The sequence below is a fragment of the Accipiter gentilis genome, chromosome 26, assembly GCF_929443795.1.
Source record: "Accipiter gentilis chromosome 26, bAccGen1.1, whole genome shotgun sequence".
NCBI lineage: Eukaryota > Metazoa > Chordata > Aves > Accipitriformes > Accipitridae > Astur > Astur gentilis.
Window position 1 is genome coordinate 2,642,701 of NC_064905.1, and position 25,222 is coordinate 2,667,922.

General features: G+C 42.0%; 2 protein-coding genes across 3 annotated transcripts in view; both read right to left on the reverse strand.

Annotated features, from left to right (window-relative positions):
- Window positions 1–25,222, reverse strand: part of MATR3 (matrin 3) — a 1,017,354-nt gene that overhangs the window by 155,874 nt on the left and 836,258 nt on the right. The window lies entirely within an intron of this gene.
- CTNNA1 (catenin alpha 1) overlaps window positions 848–25,222 on the reverse strand; it is a 121,513-nt gene continuing 97,138 nt past the window's right edge. For both annotated transcript variants that reach the window (XM_049829435.1, XM_049829433.1), the window contains exons 11-18: window positions 24,683–24,839; window positions 18,992–19,192; window positions 17,741–17,892; window positions 14,727–14,837; window positions 13,036–13,217; window positions 12,157–12,262; window positions 5,473–5,607; window positions 848–2,074 (exon numbers count right to left, since the gene is read on the reverse strand). In XM_049829435.1, coding sequence (XP_049685392.1) covers window positions 1,787–2,074; window positions 5,473–5,607; window positions 12,157–12,262; window positions 13,036–13,217; window positions 14,727–14,837; window positions 17,741–17,892; window positions 18,992–19,192; window positions 24,683–24,839 — 1,332 coding nt within the window. In that variant the 3' untranslated portion in view covers window positions 848–1,786. The remainder of the gene's footprint in view (window positions 2,075–5,472; window positions 5,608–12,156; window positions 12,263–13,035; window positions 13,218–14,726; window positions 14,838–17,740; window positions 17,893–18,991; window positions 19,193–24,682; window positions 24,840–25,222) is intronic.

Here is a 25,222-nt window from a genome sequence, read left to right on the forward strand (position 1 = left end):
TTGCATTTTGGGGGGGAGTATGGATTTTGAAGAAAACCACTGAACAGCCCAGGGAATGTAGCCCTTAAGACAACTATATTAATACCAGGAAAGGAAAAAAAAAACCCCAACCATATTGTATAAAAGCAGTTCATACTTATATATAAAGCAAGATCTACAGCTTATCTATGACATTAACCCTTGAATGTCAGTGGAAGCAGCACATTAGCTTGCCCTTCAACAGATGCCTGGTTAGATGTTAAAGGTGTATGAAAACAGGTAGATAATTCAGTTTATTATCTGTACTCAAGAGGCTAAAATGCTTGAAAGCATAATAAATTTGGCAAAAATATCCCAAGAACTATTTAGCTTAATTCTGATCAGCATTTTGGTAAAATGACAGCAATAACCTTGATATAGTAAATTATAAGCTGATCAAGCTAAATAAAATTATAACATAACACTGCCAAGGCTCGGCTCTAAAATTTAGGTGCGGTTTAAAACATTTAACTACAGAACAGGCTGCTTTCCATTTTAATGAATGCTTTACAGAAACAGCAAACACAACTTTGACCTGCGCAAGTGCTTCTTCTCGAATACTGGACTTTATTGGTAAGAGTAAAACACACTGAAATTCATAAAATTTAAATAAGACAGCGAAATTATACCTCGTAGCTATAGTTATCACAAATAATGTATAGTCTAAATTGCAGCCTGAGCAAACACTATTTGCTGGGTGCCTTTGGAAGCCCAAGGCAGGATGCAGAGCAATTATGAGAAATGAGTACAAAGCCGATTTGCATCTCAATGCCGGGGAGGGGGTGCAGGGGCGGCTGGGAGCCCACTCCATTCACAGCACCACAATACACCAGCTGGTAAAAGCAACTTTATTAGTGTCCCGCAGCAAAATACATTAGTAATTTGTAACCAGGCATTAAAATTCCCGTCCGGTGTCATACAGAAGTAATCATCCGCCTCCATGATTGTACGTTTTACTGGATTTGCTCTGGGTGCTCCCCCAGCAGAGGCGCGGGTGAAACCCCCTCCGAAAAGGCTGGCGGCAAAGTAACCCACCGGCGCTCCGTACGCTGGGCACGCGTGGAAATGACCCGTCAGGTGAACAGCTCCAATGCAGCCCAGGAAAAGCAGCATCACATAAGCAACGCACCACCAAGCACATCTCCGAACATGACCCCCTCCCTCTGCGACCCCCAGGAAAACCCAACCCAGGCAAGGGTATATAGTTTTTCCAGGTATTTTCCAGTTGTGGTCGCACCTGTGGCAGTGCAGCTAGCGCCTGCTGTATCTTCATACTCCTTTGAGTGTACAGAGCTTGTTCCCTGTCTGCCCCAACAGCAGGAATATACTAACACATACAATACTTTAATTTTTTTTTTGAGTGAGAAGATCTAATTTTCCTCTCTTGATCACAATGAAAAACTGCAGTCTCCAAGTAGCATGATTCAACTATTAGTGTTAACCATTAGTGTTACTGTGAATTCCTCTTTGGTTATAGAATATTTTATTTAAAGCAAGATTATACAAAACAATTTTCTGCTAGAAATACACCCCTGAAATCTAAAAGCAATCTAAATTAACACACTTCCGCAGGCTGAAGCTATATTGATAGGACTTATAAATTTGAGTTTTTCCCCATGTAATCTAAACAAAGTTATCAAAATTATATTAAGTAAATACATTTTGAGGAATAGTAAACTTTTGAAAAATCCTTAGAATATTAAAAGTAGAGTTCTGGAAGTAGCAGTAGTGGGCTAGAGGAAAAAATAACCAAGACAGAGACCTCTCTTTAAATACTCTCCATCGCCTTGAATTCACTGAGAGCCTGCACTGGGTTAACATGTTTCTTCTGGGACGCTCTCTTGATTTTAGTTTGGGTTTCATCTTGTTTCTCCCTCTTCACCAGGGGTTTCTTCTCCGGAGCCTTCATCTTCCAAGAGACAGCGGGAAGATTGAGCGAAGCCATGCCCTGGGACTTCTGGTACTTGGTCGATGCCACATAGGAAGCCTTCACAGTTTGCACCACCGCGTTCATCAGGTTCTTGGCTGCTTGGATAAGAGACATGGCACTGTCCACCTGCCAACAGTAACGCACGTGTTACATGCCATCACAACCACACAAATATAGCATTCCAGAAAACACGACAAAAGCACTCAAAACCTGATTTTTCTGGGTTTTCTTCTTAAGTTCCAAATTCGAGGTGGTATTTTTCTTTGGACACTAAGTGGCAAAAACCCGACTTGGGCTACCAAAAATGAGAGTGTAACACTTGCCCATGATCCTTTTCCATATTAATGGCAATCGAAAAGAGTTGTACTCTGCTGTTGGCTTTTGTGACTGTATTTGGTTTGCATGGCAAGGTTTTGGTAGTGGGGGGGCTACGGGGGTGGCTTCTGTGAGAAGCTGCCAGAAGCTTCCCCTGTGTCTCACAGGGCCAATGCCAGCCGGCTCCGAGACGGACCCACTGCTGGCCAAGGCTGAGCCCATCAGCAACACTGGCAGCACCTCTGGGAGAACGTACTTAAGAAGGGGAAAAAAAAACTTGCTCAACTGCAGCAATGGGAGAATATGTGAGAGAAACAGCCCTGCAGACCCCCAGGTCAGTGCAGAAGGAGGGGGAGGAGATGCTCCAGGCGCCGGAGCAGAGATTCCACTGCAGCCCGTGGTGATGAAGACCCTGGTGAGGCAGGCTGTCCCCCTGCAGCCCAGGGAGGTCCACTGGGGAGCAGATCTCCACCTGCAGCCCGGGGAGGACCCCACGCCGGAGCAGGGGGATGCCCAAAGGAGGCTGTGACCCCGTGGGAAGCCCATGCTGGAGCAGGCTCCTGGCAGGACCTGCGGATCTGTGGAGAGAGGAGCCCGCGCTGGAGCAGGTTTTCTGGCAGGACTTGTGACCCCGTGGGGGACCCACACTGGAGCAGTGTGTGCTCCTGAAGGACTGCACACTGTGGAAGGGACCCATGCTGGAGCAGTTCGTGAAGAACTGCAGCCCATGGGAATGGCCCACGTTGGAGGAGTTCGTGGAGGACTGTCTCCCATGGGTGGGACCCCACGCTGGAGCAGGGGGAGAGTGTGAGGAGTCCTGCCTCTGAGGAGGAAGGAGCGGCAAAGACAACATCTGATGAACTGACCCCAACCCGCATTCCCTGTCCCCCTGTGCTGCTCTGGGAAAGAAGGTAGAGAAAATTGGGAGTGAAGTTGAGCCTGGGAAGAAGGGAGGGGTGGGGGGGAAAGTGTTTTAAGAGTTGGTTTTATTTCTCATTATCCTACTCTGATTTGATTGGTAATAAATTAAATTAATTTTCCTGAGTTGAGTCTGTCTTTGCCTGTGATGGTAATTGGTAAGTGATCTCTCCCTGTCCTTATCTCAACCCACGAACCTTTGATTATATTTTCTCTCCCCTGTCCAGCTAAGGAGAGGAGTTCTACAGTGGCTTTGGTGGGACCCTGGTGTCCAACTTCAGCTTTAGCACATGGCAGAGATGAAGAGCCAGAAATGGGGCAGTGTGGAAGAGAGAGAAGAGGACCATCGAGGTGACCTCAGGTGGGACCCCACTGCTCCAGTGCCCTGCTCTGCGTGGGACCTCCGCTTGTGAATGCCAACCGGTCTGGGGCAGGGTTTTGATCTTGGGCAGGGTTTCAGCACCTCTGCTCAGCTTACACAAGAGCTGAGCTGCCTCTACACACTTAAATTCCTGTGTTGTAGACATCTAAGGAAGGTCTGGGGGAAAACTGTGAAGCCATTTCTCGTCTAGCAGCAAACCAAGTTGAGCAGGGGGGGTGGTTGCTTTTCTTATGGTGCTGGTACCTTCCTTTCCATCACACTGTGTTTTGAGTACCACAATGGCAGATCAGATCTATGCCCTCCAGCAAACCAGTGTAATCTGCTTTCCTCACCCCAGTTGTCATGCTGGAAAACACTTTCATTGCATTTGACTATTTCCATAAATCTTCACAGCAGGAAGAATAATATTAAATGCAATGAAAGCAAGGAGGTACTTTTCTAAATGAATTGTCAGATTGCTTAGGGTGCAAGCTCTTACTGCCTTGGTTATAGCTCTGGTTTCACAAAACTTCTGTGGTATGTGGATGGTGCAAGATGTTAACACTGAGAAGAATTTTACTTTTAGACAGGTGAAGTTCCTGGACCGGCAGAGGTCTTCATGTGACAGAAGTTTAACAATACTACTGGCAATATTTAGCCCCAGTGGACAGACTCCTGGAGAACAGATGAAACCAGGAGATTAGACTACAGATGCCAGCCTGTTCACGTAACTAATTTATGGCAGAAGGGTATGTAAATTCTGAAGACACTGAATAACTGCAGTACTGGAGTACGTATTATGACACATCTACTTCTTTGACAGCATCATGCCTTCAGTCTTCCAGCTAATAGGACATCAGGCATGCCACAGAGACACACAGCAACACGTTTCACTATATCATCACTCGGCTCTGCTGTGCTGGAAATCCGAGCATGTGGGACTGGCAGCAGTGGGAGGCGCAGCAGAGAAGCCCATCTCCCCTGTGAAGGTGCTAAGCTTATGCAAGTGTGGTTCATCACCACCACTGCTTCTGCAGCAGGTTGCTGCAGACCTCCCTCGGCTACTGCTGTCCCAAAGCACTCATTCTACAATTCTAGTTTGTTTGCAGGGGAAAAGGATGTGCTAATAAGTTTAAGCACTTGAAATATCTAAATGGCAGAAGGTGGTAAGATTTTTTTCCATTTGCTTTTAAGGATTCAGATAGCAATATTGGACTATCAGCCATTTCTGCCCCTTCTTCAAACCTCTTACCTCAGTCATGACATGGATGTGCAAAAGCACCAGTCCAGGGCAAGGAAGAATATGCCAGAAGAAATTAAGAATTTAGCTGCGCTTCCCTCCCCCCAGATATCCGTCATACAGATTCCTCTTAGAGGAAGCATTTCATGAACCACAGTGAAAAAATTATTTGCTAGGTAATGGCTAGAACAAGGAAGCAGGCTGGCCTATGGCAGCTTTCAGCTGTCATAAAACAGAGCAGCCACTAAAAATCCCTGCACTCTTCAGGGCACAGCTATTTTGAAATATTAACATCCCTGGAGCATTGCAGGGCCCCAGCATGTTCCAAAGCTGTGCAGAGACATGGGGTAGGTTTAGCTATGCTGATTGAAGTGATTTAACCTCACTAAGAGTGAAGAGCAGTCTGGAAAAACAGTACATTACACAAAGCTAAAGTGAATCTGTCTACACTGTTGAGTAAGGAAAAGTGAAGTCTGTATTTTCCCCCGTTCAAACAGTAAGCGTTTCCCCCAAGAACAACAAGGCAGTGCAAGCAGTATTATAAACTCTGCATACATTAAAACTTTGACTGAATGCTCCAAAATCTGTTGTCTATATTCTGTAATGTTTAGTACAAAAGCTTAGCTTGGAATAATTGTTATCCCTGGAAGAAAAACTGCACAAACCGGACATGTCATAGTTCATACATACCCCAGACACAACCAGCTCCCCTCCAAGGTTTTGAACTTCAGCCTTCACTTTGCTACAGATGTTCAGCTGATGGCAATACAGTGCGATGCGCTGCAGGTAAGCTAGGAGGTCCTGCTTGCATGCAGAATCAGGGCACTGGAAAAACAAAGGTGAAGTTTTACTTTGCAATCACGAAAACTGGAACAGAAATCATTTAGGGAGAAACCAGACAACTCTGTTCTGTAACAGTTAATGTGCGCCAGAGATCGTGCCCCTTTCTGTTGAGCTTTGGTTTTCAAAGACAGCTGAGCAATACATGAGCATCACTAAATACATATTAAAAACCAGAAGCAGTAAACACAGGCTATCAGAACACAGGGGCAGCCACTGGACAAAATCACCGGGGCTCCTTTCAGCTGTGCAGCTGTCCTTGAGCTCCCCGTGAGGAGGAGGAGGAAGAGGGCTAACCTAACCCTTCCAGCAGGCTTGTTAACTATAAAAAGGTCCTCCCTGTACACTGCATGGGACACAGCAGCAATGATTTGACATCCAAGATCTCAAGCTGCAACTAGCAGATGTTACCAAATCCAGCCTCAATTCTCAATCATGTGTATTTTAAGCTAGGAAATGATAAACCCAACAGTTACTCAATTATATCCAGCAAAGTAGATATTTTCCTGACTTCTGCTCCCATTTCTTAGCAGTGTGGAAACTAGATTCCTCACCAGGCATGAAATAAAATTTTTAAAGTGCTTGCTGAAGCACTCATCCGTAAGATAAAAGTAACTTTTTCAGCTTTGCAATTGAAAGACTACGTAGGTACCAGAGACTGCAGTGCAGTTCAGAAAGCTGTTTTCTCAGACAGAAATGAAGGGCCATCTCTTGCTTTGCAGAGCCAAGCGGCAAGATGATTAATGAGCCAGTCTCACACTGGATTTCAAAACAAGAGGAGCCCTGCTGAGGGGCAGCCACAGTCCAAAACGGGATCTGCAAGCATAAGACAAAAAGGCTACAGGAAGCCTTTTACTACCCACGCCAGTCTTGCAGCATCTTCAAAAACAGCAGCGAGCACGGTGCCCAGCATTGCTTCTCCAAAGAATAACAGGCCATCTCGGGTCTACTGGCACGCTCTGGCTGCATGAAGACTAGTGAATAAAGCAGCTGCCATGCATTGAACTCCACAAACCCTTTGCCCACCAGGGTCTTGTGCTGCTGCTGAATAAACCCAAGGGCATACGTGCCACGCTCCTGCCCAGTGCATGCAGCACTAGCAGGGCACCTATGGCTGCCTGTACCCCAGTGTGGGGCACCAAACACCTCATGACTGGGTCAATATCCGTGGAAGCTCTGACCTCCAGACGTCACCAGTGATGCTGCAAGCAGTGTCCAAGATGGCAGATTTTAAACCAGTCTGGATATATTCATGATGGCAGAAGCTATTGCAATAGGGATGTAGGAGATATTACGGTCCAACAGGTCATGTTCTGGTGCCTGCAGGCGAGGACACCACACTGGCAGCATGTACATTTCTGACCAAAGCAGCAAGTTTAGACCTGGCTGTTACATGCACACACAGGACACCTATAGCTTCCATGTCCACAGATTTTACATTGCATTGTGTCAAACACACCATTGCTTAAACCCAGATCCGAACCCCAGAGCAAGTGTGACTAGTTGCACTGCACTGCAAGCTCCCATGCTATTTCCTTCTCTGAAAGGGCTCCTTTGCACATCATCTTCTCACCTTCCCACCAAGCATTCACAGGTCTCCTGGACAAAACCAGTATCAGACTCACAATGATTCTTAAGTTTTCTGCTCTAAGGCATGCAACATTGTACCCAGAATTATTTCACCTCTAGCACTGTTCCAGCAGATCAGGAATTCAACCGGCATTAACCACGGACAGGACTAAAGGCAGACCCTGCAGTGATCTCCATCCTTCTTAAGACAGCTGCGCTCCATCCAGAAACTCATAGTCCTGGTACACAATTCCCAGTCACTAAATGCAGGCCTTCCAGCATGCCATACACACACGCACTCACATACGAAATCCAAATGCTTTTCCCTGGCCCCACAGCTTAGCTTGACAGCAAGCAGGGCATACCACCCTCCACTTCTCCCCTCCAGGCAGTGTGTTAGCTGCAGGTCTGCCCGACCAGCCACTCATCCTGGAATAGCCAGCCACTGGCTGTCTCCAGACAAGCACCAAAAACTCCGTAGAAACCACGAGCGGCCACAGTGATTTACCAGTGTTAGACGTGACAAGGAGCGAAGAGTCTTGCCCTAAGCAGCATTCACTTCTCTTCACCCAGCACCTGCTTGCTCTTCTCACTGACCAGACCCTGAGATTCAGAGGTCTGCAGTCTGCGAGAGCTCTTCTCAACACACCTCTGGCTCACAGCAAAATCCCATTTCATCTAGTACTCTGATCCTGTACACTGGACCATCAAATGAAAATTCATAATGGACATGGCATGATTGGAAGAATAATCTTAAATGGGGCACCAATTTACTACTTAATGCTTCAATCAAGCTCAGGTTTATTGCTTATGGCCACACAGCCTCCCCTCTCCTTTCAGAGCAAGGTAAAAATCCCCTCTTGGGTGTCAGCAGTAGGGTCTGTCTGAGCCCTAATTCTCACTGCAGACCTTCTCTCCTTAGCTACAAGATCAAAGTAGGAACCAAAGTTTCCCTGTATATAAAAGGCACAAAAGGAGACTGCATCAGAACAGATCATCATGTTGCACAAGCAGTGGCGTGCAAACAGGGGGTCACATTCACATGGAGCAGTTGCTTGCCACAACAGTAACTGATCTGCCATAACAGACATTCAACTCTGAAAGGAAGGTGAATGTAGCTAATACATACATTTGTTTTCTCCACGGCCAGAACAAGTGGGGTTTCTAAGCCAACGTGGTATTTCAGCACAGCAGAGATAAAAAAGCTGTACTCTATGTTGCTTATAGAGATGCCTCTGTATGGCAGGCTGCTGAGCTGTGATCTAAGGCAGCACACGCACATACACACAATGCACTATAACAGGATTTTTGGCAAGCTGGGACAAGCACATCAGGCTGTGTGACACAGGCTATGGAGATCTGGATGGCTTTATGGATATCTGACCTGGTGTGACCATAAACTAAAAGAAATCACCTTCTTAGTCTCAAGGAAAGTAGTGACAGACCCAAAGTATCTACAACTCTTACACAGGCATGTTGCTTCCATCAGTGAAGTGAAAAGAAGCAGCAAAGCATGCAGGTTAATTTTTTAAGCTAATCAATATTAGTCAGCAGTACAAGATGTTTTAGAGAAAGTCCACAAATAGCATCGGCCAAAGAGCTAATGAAAAGCTGAAATTACCATTTTGGAAAATGCTCTCCATCTCCCAAACAGCTCATCTAACAAAGCGAACGAGCAGCACAGCGGCAGATTGAATTGAATGTTGACAAATGCACAATACAGCATGTCAGAAGGACCGCTAAGCAATTCAAGGTGCTTTATGGGTTGTGAGTTTATGGAAACCATTTAAGGAAAGACACTTTCAAGGAAAGAGGCTGCCACATGTTTACCAATGGCTGAAAGAGGCAGCAAAACATTAGTGGGGGAAGCAGTGGAATAGGAAATATTATTCGGTTGTATATATCAATATGACATGAGTTGGATAACCACATCCTATACTGTGTGTGCTATTTCTATGAGCAGAATAGAGAATTCAGTTCAAAGACAGATGATGTTTAAATAGAGATGTAACACAAGATAAAAATGAACATCAACAAAATGCACTGTGGATGCCTGTATAAGCCCTGTCCCTTCCTACACCAGAAAACTCAGATAAACAAAAAACCCAAAAGGCAACAATTTCAACACTGATTAAGAAAGATTACATTATTGTATTAACCTACAACAGGCACAGACACAAAAAAATCCCCATCTGCAGAGCTAGCTTGGGAGGATTCCCACAACACGGTCACAGCAGATAGCTGCATTGTAGACAGAAACAAATGTGTGTTGGGGGACACCTCCACCTCCCCAAACCCCCCAAAATAAGATGCTGTCACAGACTCAGTGGTGGTTGTTGGCAAAACCTAAGCTGGCTGGTCCAAGTCAAATCCAGGATCCATCCTGGACAGAGCAAACATGCACACACATTTGCTTCCTACCGCCCCAGTTGCGCCTGCAGACAAGCAGAATCACCTTTTTCTCCCTTTTTGCAAAGAAAAGGGGCAGAGAAAGACAGAAGAGCTCTCCCATGGTGCGTGCTGATAAAAACAAGCACAAAACCCTCATCCCCATGCATCTGGTAGGTGTAAGCAAGCAACCACAGAGACTTTTCTTCCTCCTGCTGTATCCCCAGTTTAGGGTATGAACACTGCTGTAATAATAATTCACAATAAAATGCCCCTGCCAGCCCTATGTAACAGCTGGGCTCGGCACTGTTTGGTTAGAGAAGCTGAAAGCAGGCACTTAGTGGAAGCAGTTACCACGGCGGGATGGGCACGTGGCAATGCGTGCCAGCAGCTGTCACCCAGGACAGCCATCAGCCTGTGCCTGGAGCACATCCCTGGACCAGCCTCCGCAGCGCACGGACCAGTCTCAACAGCAAGAGGCTGCTGGAGCTTTTTACTGGGAAGTGAGGCAATCCCTACACTTGCCCCCACCTCCTTTCAATTTAATAATCAGATACTGACGTAACCTCAACTTCCCACCACTGTCAAAGGAAAAAAGCAACAGAATTTTTCTTTTGCTTTTTAAGTATTTCAACACTGAAAAAAAATAATATGGAGAATCATTGTCTTGCTGCAAATCATTTTCATTTGTGTTGTACTCATAACTGCTTCATATTCCCCTTCATATAAAACAAGCAGACTGCTACTTTGAGTGAAAGACGGAACACCTTTGGGAAAATCCGCCAGCTGATGGCTAGACACTTTTCAACAGACGCGAAATACCTTGGATAATAGCTTTTATGGTTTCAAAGGAAATGTGCTGTAAAACTGCCTGACAGCAGGAGTTAGGAGTTCCTGACACACTAACACGAGGGGTCATGATTCACCCGGTGTCACATGGCGAACAGGACATAAAAACCCATCCATTTGTTAAAAGCCCATATTAGGCATAGGAAGGCATTAGTGCTCTGCTGAAATGGTTACATTGCACATACTCTGTAACTGTCAGATAGTTCTACATTTACAAGTTTCTAAAGAGTATGTAAGCATATCTAATGAAATATGCAAGCTGAAAGTATTAGTAGAGTATGGAGTCAGGAAAAAAGCCATATTCTTGTCAAAATGACTAACTGTACAGACCTGCTCATATTTATCTTCAAACATGTGCTTAATCTTTTACATTTTTTAAGGACCTTACTTCTACTAAAAGGAGCCATTTAGTTTTCTTCTGTATTTTGAAATGGCTTGGTGCAGAAAACCGTATACCAAGTTTGCATAAAACATGTGAATAAAAAAAAATAATATTGTAAACCTTCAGCCCAAGATCCCCCAAGATCTAACGCAAACTGCTCCCTGCTTCATTTACCTACAGCAGCAGCGCACCTGATTCTTCCAGAAATACCATTGTCAAAATGCTATAGCAAGGAGACCCATTTTAAAAAACATTTTTCAACTTTATCTCCCCATTGAACATTTCTCACTGCATCATTAATAAATTAGGGTGAAGACAACATTCTCTGGATGCAACATTTAAAGAGAGATCTGCACTACAAAGATTTACTTCCAAAGTGACACGGTTTTATTTAAAACCTTGCATTATGAATTTGCATTCAGAGGACTGAAAAGCAAGCGATGGCTGTACAAAATAAAGTTTAGTCCATGATCTCAGACCTAACCTACCTGCATTTCAGGGTCTCTCTTGAAGGCAGAATATTATTACTAATGCTGATGTTTGCCTGCAATTTGGGTGTGGACTGAGACCAAAGGTGCTTTTGCTTGGCCCAAACCAGTTTCTGAAGTGGCTCAGGACAGGCAGATGCATTGCATAAAAACCCCGAGCTGGCCATACTCGTTCAATCCTATAAGAATTCTTTTCAAATACTTTTGTACATATAGCACAACAACATCCACAACAGTCTGGGACAGCATAGCAAATACTCAGGTCACTATGTGCCTTGCTCAAAGTCTTCATCAACTATGACTGGACAACAAAAAAAGATACTAGAGAGTTTTGACAATCTCACCATTCAGCCTATGGGGCGTTTGAAAATTGTCAATATTAAAAAGCTGCCTCAAAAATAATATTAAAGGTTGTGCAATAGGCCATGTGCAATAATTAGTGTTGCCTACGCAGTCTCGTCATTGCTTTAGAAAGTACTGGGCATATTCTGAGCATGACAGAAACACAAATTCAGTTTCAGTCCCGTTCAGTTACAGAAACTGGCCTAGATACTAGGTGACATGAAGCAATGTTGGCATATTGCTACCTTAAAATGGTAGGTGCCTGATTTAAGTCAAGGAGCTGTTTGTTGTGTTACTGCTGGGCATATTTAGTTGCTTACACTGCTTAGGGTGGCAGGAGAGCAGCTAGAAAGAAAAGGCTAGAATTTTCCAGCAGCAGTCTGGAAAATCAGTTATAAAAACAACCCCAAACCTCAAAACGAAACACATTTTCTTCTGTTCATCATGTCTGCAGTACTAAAAGATCTCCTATTCCTCTTTTGTGCTGGAGGCTTATGAAAATGAATTGTGACTTACATGGTCAGCAATAGTCCGTCCCAGCTTGTCCATCCTTGACCCAGCCTCTGCAATCTTCTTGGCTGCACTAATCACATCTGATGTATTTTTCAGTGGACCTTTACCTCTGCAAAACAGAACAGAGTCTACCTTCTAGCACCAGAAAACTAGAAGAGTGCACTATATATTGCTTTTCTTATTCTGTTCCAAACAGTACTGGAAGTGAATCCTCACCCAAACTGCATGAAAAAGGTTCCACAGAAATAGGCAGGTGTAACCATTACAGCACCTTCATTTTCAAGACAGTTTCCTCCTTCCAGCCCCTCCCCATATTTAGACTAAATCTAGGAATAAAACCATCTTAAATTTTACTGTTTTAAGCAACCTAATGATGATAACAGATAACATTTTAGAAGACAGACTTGCAATTTTCATGGAATGCAACATCAAGTTTAAAAAAAGTGTTGTATAAAATCTGGTAAATGAATTTCAAAAGGCATCAAAAAAACTCTCTTTCTTTTGCAAATAACTTTACTAGGAACTATTTCTGCAGTATAGCAATATTGAGAAGCCCATAGAATTTAATGTTGTAAAGAACTGAGCAAATATACATATATATATTTATTTTTTTTGCTTGGGACAAGAATCACCCTTAAGACAGACAGACAGGCAGGCAATAACTGCTGTGTGTCTACAGATCAATTTAAACAGTTATTACCACCCAGTCACTGCATAGTAATGCATCTCCTGAGCTAATACACAGGCTTTAATAGGGTAACATTTAAAGGAAATCATAAGAAGTAACACTCTTCAGAGTACTTGCAAAATATTTCATTGAAAGATCAGCATCCCAGCCAGTTCTGAGAGAAGATGGTGTGTGCACAAATGAAAAAGACTCACCTGGTGAAGTCTGTCATTTCCATCATAATCATACACATTTGTTTTGCCAGAACAATTATATCGTTACCGCTGTCGTCCCATTTTGATACTTCAGCATCCAATTTACTCTTTTCTTCCTGGAAGCTTGCGACTTGCTCAGCAATCTTAGCTTTTTGCTCTTGAGGGAGCTGAGCCATGATAGCCTGAAAGAGAGTTTTCTCACATTGCCTTATGCCGCTGCTTGTAGAAGGCTTTTTGGAACCTTTCACTAATAACTAATTTAAGTCATGTAGATGAGGGATAAAACTTTAATAGCAATCCTCTACCTAGAGGCCTTACAGAACCATTTCCTTCCATTTTGAATCAAAGTTTATGCGCTTTCATAAGAAAGAGTGCCCAGAAAGCCAAGTTGACACCTGAAACACGGGCATTTGCATGATAAAACTGTTAAGACTCCAAACAAGTTTGCCAGGTATTACTATCCCTCAAAGAAAAACTGCATGAAGAGGGGGAATCTGCCTTTTCTATAAAATTTAAGAGTTTTGAAAGGAAGTTCCACTTGGGTATCTTTCAGTGTTGCAATGCACAGAAGAAATATTATGAGTCTCTTTCCTGCAAAAAGCTAGATGTACTATTTTGAAACATGCATACTGAGGAAAGAGTAAGTGAAAATAAAGAGTATGTGCTTACTCCTGAATAAAATCTATTAGACTAGGTTTACAACCTGTATGAGACTCAATGCCCTTGCCTTCACATAAATACTAGGAGCATTCACGCCTCCAGGAGCAGGTGAAAAGGAGTCTTCAGTAAAAAAAAGCCTCTGGCAGCAGCTGTGCTAAAAGGTAAATTAGAAATGTCTGCATTTAAATAAAAAGGGGGAGACAGACAGAGGAATAGACAGTGCTTGTACAAGGAAGGAGAGCATAAAAAATACTCTCAGTTAGTATAACTCCAAAGCCAAGGTGGCAGAAGTTTGATAAATAAGGCCTAGCTACTTCTTGCCTGGTTTCAGGCTAGAAGAGCCTCAACAAAAAAAATCTTCCATGGCACTTTCCCAAGAGTGTAAATTGTTATCGATCCAGAAGGGGACATGTCAAATAAAAACAACAGGTAAGGCCTGTTTTTCCTTCTATGTACTGATTTTAAGTTTTCACCTGTTAATGATTATATATTGCCTATCAATGCTTTCATTTTTAAAAGTCATAGAAAAGGCAGTTAGTTTAAATTATTTCACTTTTGAGCTCTTCTCAACATTGTCTTGATAAATGCTTAGTGGGGAAACACACACCAACACATGCATGAGAAAAACATTCTGTAAAAATTTCTTGCCCAGAAACTTACTATTTGCCTGTTGAAAATAACATTAGCATGACAGAATGATTTGCCCCACATCTCCCCGCAGAAGCTCACCTAACTAACTGGCAGTGCCTACAATGTCTGCTATATCAAAGTAGTTCATCAGTATTAAAAGGATTTTGATCTTTTAGAACATCCAATATAAAACAGAGATATTTCTCACATCCATCAGACCAACACATGCTGCATCTCACTTAACCTCCTTTTTAAAAGAAAACTGGAAATAAAGAATGCCAGTTTTCTGATCCAACACTTTGACCACCACCCCCAAAAAATTTAACCTGGATTTTCAAAGCAAGTTGAACTGTTTCTTGCAGGCAGGTCACAGTTCTATAATGCTCAGATTTCTCCCTTACCCTCGCACTTTGTCCAGCAATGAGCTGATCATCTTCGGTCTGAATACTTGTTCTGCTTCGGACATCAAAATCCTCAGTCTCAAAGTCCGAATCATCCAACTCTTCAGGAGTCTGAGGAAAGAGTAATTCAGTCAGAGTTAAACAACAGATTTCATGGCTCAAAATCAACAGGAATATTGTTTTTCAAGCAGAGAGAATGGAAATCAGTGAAGGTAAAAATTATTCAATGTTTCCAACAAAAAGGTAAATGCAGGGACTGTATCCAGCTTATGAACACCTGTGATTATATATGCTTGGCTGCTCATGTTAAACACCATAGGGATCCCCAAAATTACATACCAGTAACTAAACATCTGAGATTTGTCAGGATACTAACACACTCAGGATTTGAAACACAGAAAAAAAGTTTTTGCAAAACGAACAGGATTTTTGCAAGTTGGTTAAATGCAAAGGCTTCACTTGAAATTCTGAAGCTAAAATTACACAGCTTTAAGGCCTGGTTCAAAACCACAGACATCGTCTTTAGCACAATTATGAATCAAAGCATTGACTAAATTAACAACAGATAAAATACACCAAAATTTATTCTTATCCCCCAGGAAAAGCTGAAAATTTTTAGCTAGTTAAGGGCCAGCTTTTATGCTGTAGGCTAAACACATCTGACCTAGTTCCTGCTTGCCTAGGATTTATTTTTGCTACTGCCAGTCTATAGCTGGCAAACTTTTTATAAAGCTTATCCATTTTAAACAGCATGTTTGTCAAAATACTACATCTTTGCCTAGAGTGGCACTTCATGACAACTTTGGAGAGCTGGATCAACAAAGAACTTCAACAATAAATGCAATAAATTGTGATTAAAAGGTAAGATGCAAATAAAGTCCCTGTTCTTCAGGTTTCTTCACCATGATATGAATTTTACAAACTTGTTTTCCGATACAGACAACTTGTGATACAGTTAAAATAAAGATGGATACACAAAATAGCTGCCAAAAAGCAAAGGTGAGTCTGGTGACAATCAAGACCTAGGGTATTTCAGCCACCGTCTCTTCTCCATGCCTTGAAGAACAGAGTATATCCATAAAATCAGTATAAGGACATATACTAAGTAGCTCAGTGTATCAATATTTAAAAAATTAAAGAAAAAAAAGTTAAAGAAAACAGTTCTGCTGCACCTTTAGAAACTGTTCATGATTCTCAAGCCCCCTTCTCTGTCCATCCATCCCAAGGCCCAAACAACCTGGGGCATACAAAGTGTAGTTCTGTCAACCTGCTATCAAGGGCAAAAACTCCTCTGGGGGAAATGAGAGATTGCCTGGGGATCAGGGAGGAAAGAGCTTTACTTCAATACCCTATAGATATAGTAAGATTTTAGTTTTGAAAATACATTTCATGGACACAGAAATCAGGTGTTTCAGTGACACTTCCTTCTGGTTCCTGTAAAGAACAAGTAGTGCCACCAAACAAAGTTTTAAGTGCGTAAGTGTGTTTGCCCCAGCCAAGCTTAGCAGCAACCCCCTGCGAGCGTGGTTACTCCTGCGGTCCAGTTTGAGACAAAGCCCTGGAGAAGTGGCAGCTTGCTATCTCCATTTGTGTGGCTCTCTTATCCTAAACACATTATACACCTTACAGCCCTCTGGACAACAAATATAAATATTTTAAACTTTTTTATAGGTCACTGATGTGTCACCAGTGAGCTGCCGTTAGCTACTGGCAGCTGCAATAAAGCCGTGGCACCCTGACATCAGAGATGCGGCACAAGGGGAAACGTCAGGATTCCTGGCATCGTCAGCTCAGCTAATTACTGACGACGTGGAATTGGCAGTCATGCCTTCATGTCCTGAATAACAAGGACTTTAGCAGGGGGTGATTCACATTAGTTTGTCTGCATAGCAGGGGAGCATTGATATCTTCATCTAACATTGGTTGTCTATAAATTCCAAGCTTAAGTTTGAAAAAATTATATGGTGAGCACATAGGTGGTTGTCAGCTTTTCTTCTGATTTTCCATCTGATTCTTTGTCTTAAGCAGCAAACATGGAAGATAATATATTAGTAACCATTGCAAAGGTTACTATAATCACATATATTCTGGGGCTGTACATCCTTAATTTACTTATCACCAAAATGCATCTGCCATGGTTACCATTCTGAAAGATGAAGACAGTTTCTCTACAAACCATTTATGTTTGAGCCAGAGGAGTACAAGGGGGGAAAAAAAAAAAAAAAAAAAACCAAAAAAAAAGGCATAAAACCCCTACATTTGTTTTTGCTGTGTCTGGCTCCTGCACATTTTTACCATGCTAAGGTTCAAGAAATATGCCCATAGGTCAGCCTCAACCAGAACTTTCTTTTCTGCATCCCTTCAATCAACTGCAGGAGCCCTTCCTCGTCTTCTCTGCACATCTCCTACCAGTCTAATGCTGCCTGACCTATCAGAAATTAGGGCTTCCACGTCACACTCACTGCACCTGAAACACGTAAGCACAGAAGAGACAAAGCCTCTATGAACTGGTCCTTGTTTACTGATATTAGCCAATTAATGAGTTACATGCTCTAGGAACTACAGACTGAACTCATCTAAACCTGTTTTTGACTAACTAGTATTAATTCTCAAAATTTACTTAATAAAGAGCCATCAGGTTTTATTTCTAAGCTCTCAAACTGTCAAAAAGCATCTATAGTTATGAATCCACTTGCTGCTGTTAAATTAAAGGTCACTGATTTTAGCACATTAACAAGCAAGGCATTAATATGATATTACAAAAGATGCGTGAAGGGTATTTAGCATCACAACTCTGGCTATCATTGATGCTCAGATCTGTTTAATGAATTTGAATCAAAACGTACTTCTGAAGTACTCCACAGAGCAATTAGCAGTTTTTAAGACTCAGAAGGGTAATATGAGCTAAACGAAAACCTTACACTGTCTGCTCTCAGCAGAACTGATGCCTGTCAGTTCAGTAAAGGTGGGAGAAAGCAAGCAGAAAAGCAGAAACCTATTTAAGTTATGCTCACCCGAATCATCAGTACAGCTTTCCTGATATCTCGTATTCCATCGTACACCAGTCGTGAAGCATCGATAAATTCATTTTCATCCATTGGCTGAGCAGGGTCTGAACTCAGTGCTTCCACAGCAGCTTCTACTTGCTCAGTAAACCGCGGCATAACTGAATTAAGAACATAAAATAACAGTCAGTCCCCACCCCAATGCCACTTTCTGCCATGGACTCCTGTAAAAGATGCCTTGTTGTTAACTATCACAGGAAGCTGTGCAGAAGTTCCATTTAAATTCAAAACATTTGTTACAGAAGGACACCAATACTGTAGCTCAAATCTTAGTCCAATTTCTGTTTACTCTGCTGCTATTTGTTTTTGTTTTCCCCTTCGTGAAAAGTTTATCACGCCCTTCTAGCAGACAAGGAGAAAACACCTGGGGAAGCAGTTAGAAACTATGGGATAAAATATTAAGCATTTGTTTAATGTTCCCTGAAGATGTGCATCATTTTTTGGGGGAAAAGATAATATTACTACCATGAAGTTCAAGTTTAACAAGGCACTGGAAGAGGGCAGGTTGTACTGCTGTACTTCAGTGAGTCACTGCACCCCAGGAAGAACATCACAGAACCATTTACAGTCTGTTCATTTCTTCAGTGTCACCCTTGAATCCTTGTCAAAGTAATTAAAGCAAAACCAACAACTAACAGTTGGCACAACACTCATTGAGGCAACCAGAATAATTTCTTACCCTATATGGATGTTAACAGCTAGATCACAGGAAACACCCCCATTTATTGTTTAGGTGTGGGAGACTACAACATACAATGCTTCTTTAATACTTATAAAGACATTTTATAAAATTTACCTTAAACTATTACTCAAAATTTACTCTACTGGGCCAATGTGGCAGAAATCTTCCTGGATCCTGTACACTTGCAGGGCCTGGTACAATACTGCAAGACGATCAGCATAACTTTCAAGCCCTGACTCACTGTTTGGGACTCATTCCCCGGCATTTTAGCTTTCTACAGCTCAGTCAATGACAGCAAGCACACTCAGGGAGACCTTGTGCACTGCTGAGTTTTAAGCCAGTCAACACAGCAAAATTACATTTGTCATTTTGCGACAGCTCTGCAAATAACTCCCACTAATTTTCATTATAGTATGTAAATAGAGTATTTAACAGATTTCACAGGTACATTAGTATCCGGTTGCCCATGCACTTGTAAGCAATATAATTTAGGGCTCTTGGGAGTAACTGACTCTTACCTGTGTTGGACAGTAACTTCGTTGCTTCCAATACCTTCTCAGTGTAGACTCCAGGTTCGTAGTTATCCATTTCAGAAGTGACAACATGAATGACTCTAGCAGCACGTCCTCGAATTGCACCAGCTGTGCGGTCTAAACCATCAACATCTTTTTCTTGGAGAGCAATGACACATTTGTTTACATCTTCTAAAATATGATTCTCTGGTGGTAAAAGAAGAAGGATTTAGGTAGTAATATCTTCTTTTCTGTTGCAGTCATCAGCATTACAATTTCTCAGTTTGTGACCTGCTCTATAAAACCTCCAGCGCGATGCTGTAAAGCATTAATTTTTAAGCTTGCTACACAACCAGCAAACAGCTGCCCTTCCAAACTAGGTGTCAAAAAAACACATCAGTCCATCCACCTACTGGCATCCACACTTCTTGCCCCTGTTTGTACTCGATTTTACCAACAGAAAAGCTGAGTTTAGCTGAATTCTCCCCTAACGTGTTTCCTTCCATATTCCTACCCTGGACTGCCAAAGCCCTTATTCCAAATATTTGCAAACCACTCCCCCATCATTCCACGTGTGTGGGGCAATGAGGCACCTTCCCCAGCGCCACACCTAATCCACTCAATGCTGTAATAGACTAGGGAACTTGTTGCATGTTTCTAGCTTCCTGCAGAGTGTCTTCCTACAACCACACACATACCATCAGAGACTATTAAACTGTTAGTCCTCCATTCAAGTTTAAGACACAACATATGTGGTGATTTATGCAGAAAGTGTTCCAGTGGCAGAGTACTCATTGCCTTTTAAGAAAACAAAAAATAAAGCCAAGACCTCCGTTTGTAATTTACTTTTAGCATATACATTGTCTTTTTTATACAGAGATACTTTCCCCCGTTTATCAAGTCCAACAAGCCCAAAATGAGTAAAACCCCTAAGAGATTTCTGAAGATGCCTAACGAGGTTGGGATCCTTATTTCGGGAAACCTGCCCAAAAGGTCTTCCAAACTCTGTTAGACACCTCTTTAACATAGCAGTACCAACGCTTTGATATTGCCATCCAACATCAGCATTTGGGCTGCTTGGTAAGAAACCAACTTGGAAACATTTCTGCTCTGTCACTTAAAATAGTTTCCAGCGTTACTTACCATTGACTTAATCATGCTACACTGCCAACTCGTGCCACTGAAGTGGCTTTTATTCCCTATGCAGGTAGTAAAAGAGCCATTTTGCAAGAGTTTGTAGAAATGAGAAGCACATAGAGTTGACTGATAGAGGATTTGTATAAACTGGCTGAAAGGATTGCTGCTGGAAGTGTTACACTTAATTTACATAAAATTAACAGAGCCAGGTGCAATATTGCAAGACTTCTGTAAGCAACCTGGACAAAAAATACACTTATGAAATACCTCTGAGGCAACACAGCCTGAACAAGTTCAGCTGAGGGCAGAATGTGGCCCTAAGAGAGAGAAGCGCAGGTTCATTAGTGATTTGACAAGTCACTGAGTAGGCAGCCAAGGTACAGGAGCTGCAGCAAGGAGCACACAGAGTTTCGGTATTTAAAGCAAGAGACAGACAACCCTGCAAGCTGTAACAGTAAAAAGAAAAAGCATTGGCGTCAGGCCAAAACACAGACTGTTTATTGCTTGAATTCCTTAACGAATAAATTAAGCCACAGACCATTTAAAAGCCTCTTTGGATTATACAAACTTTAATAAAAGGCATGGACAAAATGAAGATGAATATTTAAATGCCTGCTGATCATTTAATGTCTTTTGCAGATGCGAAGAAGCCAGAAAGACACTTCCAGGGAAAGATAACCCCTGCCACGGGGAAGTCTGGGACTGTCAGGTGCTTCCACTCTGGTTATACTCTCCAGTTGGATGATAACAAATAAGATTTGACACTGTTCTCTGTGCATGTACATAGACACAGTGCTACCTGTCCTACAGGCATATGGACCACAAGTGTCTGGCACAAAATGCCATCTGCTGAGGCCAGGGTGGAGAGCCCCAGAAATGCTGATGCACAGGTTCACCGCCACCACCTTCGGGGACGTGATAACGCCATCCCGCATCAAAGCGAACACCCTTCCTGTTGCTCAGCAGGAGAAAAATCTCACAGCAATAGAATATAACATAGGCAATGGCAAAGGGATCTTGTCCTACCAAAATAACTATAGTGAAAAAATGGTGTGGTTTGGCAACAAAGACATTTTTCCAATAAAAATGATTTTTAGAGCAAACAAGGAAATACATAAAACTGAGAAAAGCTAACCGAATTATAAGTCCCCCACGACTGTCAATCCTCAATCCACCCCCACCAAACACCTTCCATCTCCACCCACCTCCCCATTAAAGGGATTAAGAAATCCTTTTCCAAATACCCCAAGAAGCCTGCGAGGGAGTCTGGGGGCTACAGGAGATCAAAACCAAAAGAGCAACAGTCAGGAGATAAAGCCACAGATGCATAAATATAACTCCGCTTCTCTGCTGTGTCCCCTATGGAAGGTCTTAGAACAATTTCCATGCTGGACCTTCTCTTGACAAGGGACACTGGAGGAACCAGGTCAAGCAGCAGTGTCAATAGACATGGTTATGGAACAAATACTTGAATGTTCATACACTTGTAAATACAGTATTCATCTCATAATGAAGAAGGACAATCATCAGGCCCAGGCAACATTCATCTTCAGGCTCTTAAGATGAAATAGCTCCACCGCAATGGGCAGTCTCTCGCTTAAAACTCTGTCAGCGGCAGAGGAACAGAAGGCAGCAAATGGAATGATTTTTTTTTTTTGAGGGTTTCAAAGGAGATCCAGGTAATTTCAGAACATTGAATTTGACAATTACATGGTGCTATCAGCAACTGCTCTAAAGAATAGATATAGTGGGCACACAAACATTCCCAGAGTGCTTAGGGAAGACATTGACAAGAGGGATAAGAATTACAGAAGGTACAGAAAAGCTCTGAAATGAGGAATAATGAAACAGGCAAAGACTCTGCAGTCAAGAGATGACTGACTAAACATATGACAGAAATCTGTACATTTACAAACAGCATGAAGAAAGCAAGTAGGGAAAAAGCCCTTTCCACCATGTTCTACTACAACTAGGGGCATCAAATGAAGCAAATAGGTGACACTGCAAAAGTGAGGAGGCTCTTCACCCAGAGCACAGTTAAACTGTGAATTTTGCACAGGATGATGGAGATGCCAGCGGTTTATAATGGTCAAAAGAGCAACTAACACAAGCTTAAATGAGAAAAATCTGTCAAGGACTGTTCGGTAGATAGCACCTCTGATGCTAGAGCTCCCTGGGCTGCAAATCACTCATGATTGGGAGCATATAGGAAAGATCTTTAGGCTACAGGACTCCTCTGCTATTAATCTCCTGCGCCCTGACAATTTGCTACCGCCAGACCGTTGTCCTAACTCAACAGGGCCCTTCCAGTGCTATGCCCTTCATAAAATGTTGTAACCTGCAAGCTTATCTGCAACACTGTGCATGTAAATATCCTTCTTCTATGATACTCTGCTATTATGTAAAACCAACACCTCTTTCATCAAGTGTTTACTTGTGGATAATTGATACAATTATGTAGCATAAGGTGAACAATGAAGCATATACTTCATGATGTAGGAATGTGGTTTGGTTTTTTATATATATATTTATACACACACACACAAAGACTCACAAGAACTCTTAAATTCTGCTTACTTCACAGTTAGTAACTGATACAAACATCCTAATAGCCCCAAATTGGAGCCTGGTGTAAATCATACCCACCACGATTTTATCCAAAGAGATGTTTAGACTCTTAGCAGACACATTGGAGTTGTAGCATTTCTAAGGAAAACATTTATCAAAGTTCAAACAAATGACATTAAAACCAATATTTATTGTTTTAATATTTTTCTAACATCTCTTTGATAACGCAGCACATACATATAATTGCTGAATGCACTTAAGCATCTGAAGTAGTCTCAAACTACAGCATTTCCATGGCATCATTTTGGGTGGCAAGCACGCACTAGAGGTGAACTCTCTCCTGAGTCAGCCTGCCACCGCCCCAGAAAAGAAGCGTTCCCTGCTTATTGCCAAGCCCTTGAAACTGTTCAGAGCAACTCAGCAGTGGGCCAACACCACAACCTGTCCCCTCAAAAGCAGAGTACCCATCTCCTTGAATGACCTATACAAGGATGCAGACCACTCAGTTCCAGCGGCTTGACCCATTTTGAGCCACACCTGTAAGTGAAATACTGTAAGGCAGCTTAATACAGACCACATTTTCACAGACTAACAGCTTTTTCTCTTTGAAATGTTTTGTACACTTATGGGCAAACTGCAAGTGGAGCCATGAACTGCAGCACACAATTCTCTCTAAATATATTTCCCCAGAAATAGGCTTGTCACAGCTGTGCAATTTCAGCTACTGCTGCAACGATGAGCATGCAGACAGATACAAAGAACTAGGACATTCAATTGCCTAGTAAGTTTATGCTAACTCACTGCAAAGAAAATTTTAATTCAGAACCTAGGGAACCACAATACAACATGTATGATAATACAGGTGACTCATCATAGAAACACTACTTGGGGTTTAGGGTTGTTTTTTTTTTTTTTTTTTTTTTTTGTTGGGGGTGTTTTTTTCTTTTTTTCCAATTTAGAAAGAAAAAAACAAAAAAGAAAGAGATGGTCTTTTAATTCAGGACCTTAATTTTTCATCTACATTTTCTAGTTATGTTCACCTGGTACTTCTGAATCCATACATTCTCCTGCGAAATCTCTCTTTACAACTAGAGTTTTTAGGCCATTTGAGATGACCAAGCCTGTTTGCACCAGGAAAATTAGACCCTCAGTTTTGTAGCGATAATTTGCGAACGCTATTGCAGACAAAATTCACATGGTTATATCACCATGTTCTCTGACCAGAGCAGAATTAGAGGACGTTAAAATAAAAATGCCCCTCCCTTATTTCTAGGTCACTGCAGCTAATAGTGGGTCTTCATCAATGATGCTGATAATATGGACTATCTTGGCAAGCACTTTGCCAAATGGAATTATTAATCTATTATAATGATTTAATCCTTTAAAAAAACTTTACTAAAGCTGACATGGTTAAAAATATTCACAGAACATTCTCTATATGAACAGTTGTATTTTAATTAACTTGTATGACCACAATTTGATGTTCATTTTTGTTTACATAAGAAGAGTCTAAGGTGAACTGAATGATCATCTTTTTTGTTAGTTCATAACTTGAACATAAACATATTCTGTTTCCGCCAATGTTACCCGTGAGGTTTGTCTACAGTAGCTAGTAGTAGTTCAGCTAGCAATTCAAAATCTTGAGACGTAAAGTGTCTTTCACTTTGTTTAAGCTGATCTGTCTACTGACATGTAAATATATACATCCATGCATGCACACGCCTTAAGTGCAGTGACAGGTTTCTAGAGTACCTGCTGAACTAAACTATTGCTGTTTTCACACTATAAAAATACCTCTTCTCCTCATGCCAAGATCTCCTGCTCTATTTTCACACCTCACTCGGCAGAAGATGATGCTTGCCAGGTGAAGTGTACCAACACCATCCCTTCCAAAAACCCAAGAAGACTCCAGAGCATGTATAGAAACCACTTGTTTCCACGAATAAGCTCAGTTATGAGAATGATTATTTCTGAAATCAAACCCCTGATTACCTGATACAGCCAGGAAGTCATCAATGGAAGTGATGTCATCAACAGCATCAGTCAGCACGCGGACTTGCTTCTCCCACTGCTCTTTGAAGAGATCCATGTTTTCTTGAGCCAGCTTGCTTTGGGGTTTAGCAGCCAGAGCCAGTGCAGCATTAATGACCTGTAAAATACCTCTGGATTTTTAAAACATACCCTTAATGAAACAATTAGTTTCCATATGTTTATCCAATGAGTTCAACAGCAAACAAAGCAAGTTTAATAAGTTTTCAGGAACTTGATGTTTAAACACAAAAGTGTTTTATTCTGTTGCTCTCACATCCAACTCATACCTGCTTCCACATTTATTATGGTTAGTTATTACAAGCAAAAACACTTGGCAAGTATTCACAAGAGCTAGCTTCACCTTTCTTTAACAGCTCATGTTAAAAAGGTGTTGCTTTCTCAGTGCAGGTTGTGTTGCTAAGTATTTTAGATAGGATGACATTTAGTACACTGGAGGCTGCATTTCCTAAGCTACTTGCCAGAACCTGAGAAAAAAGGTAA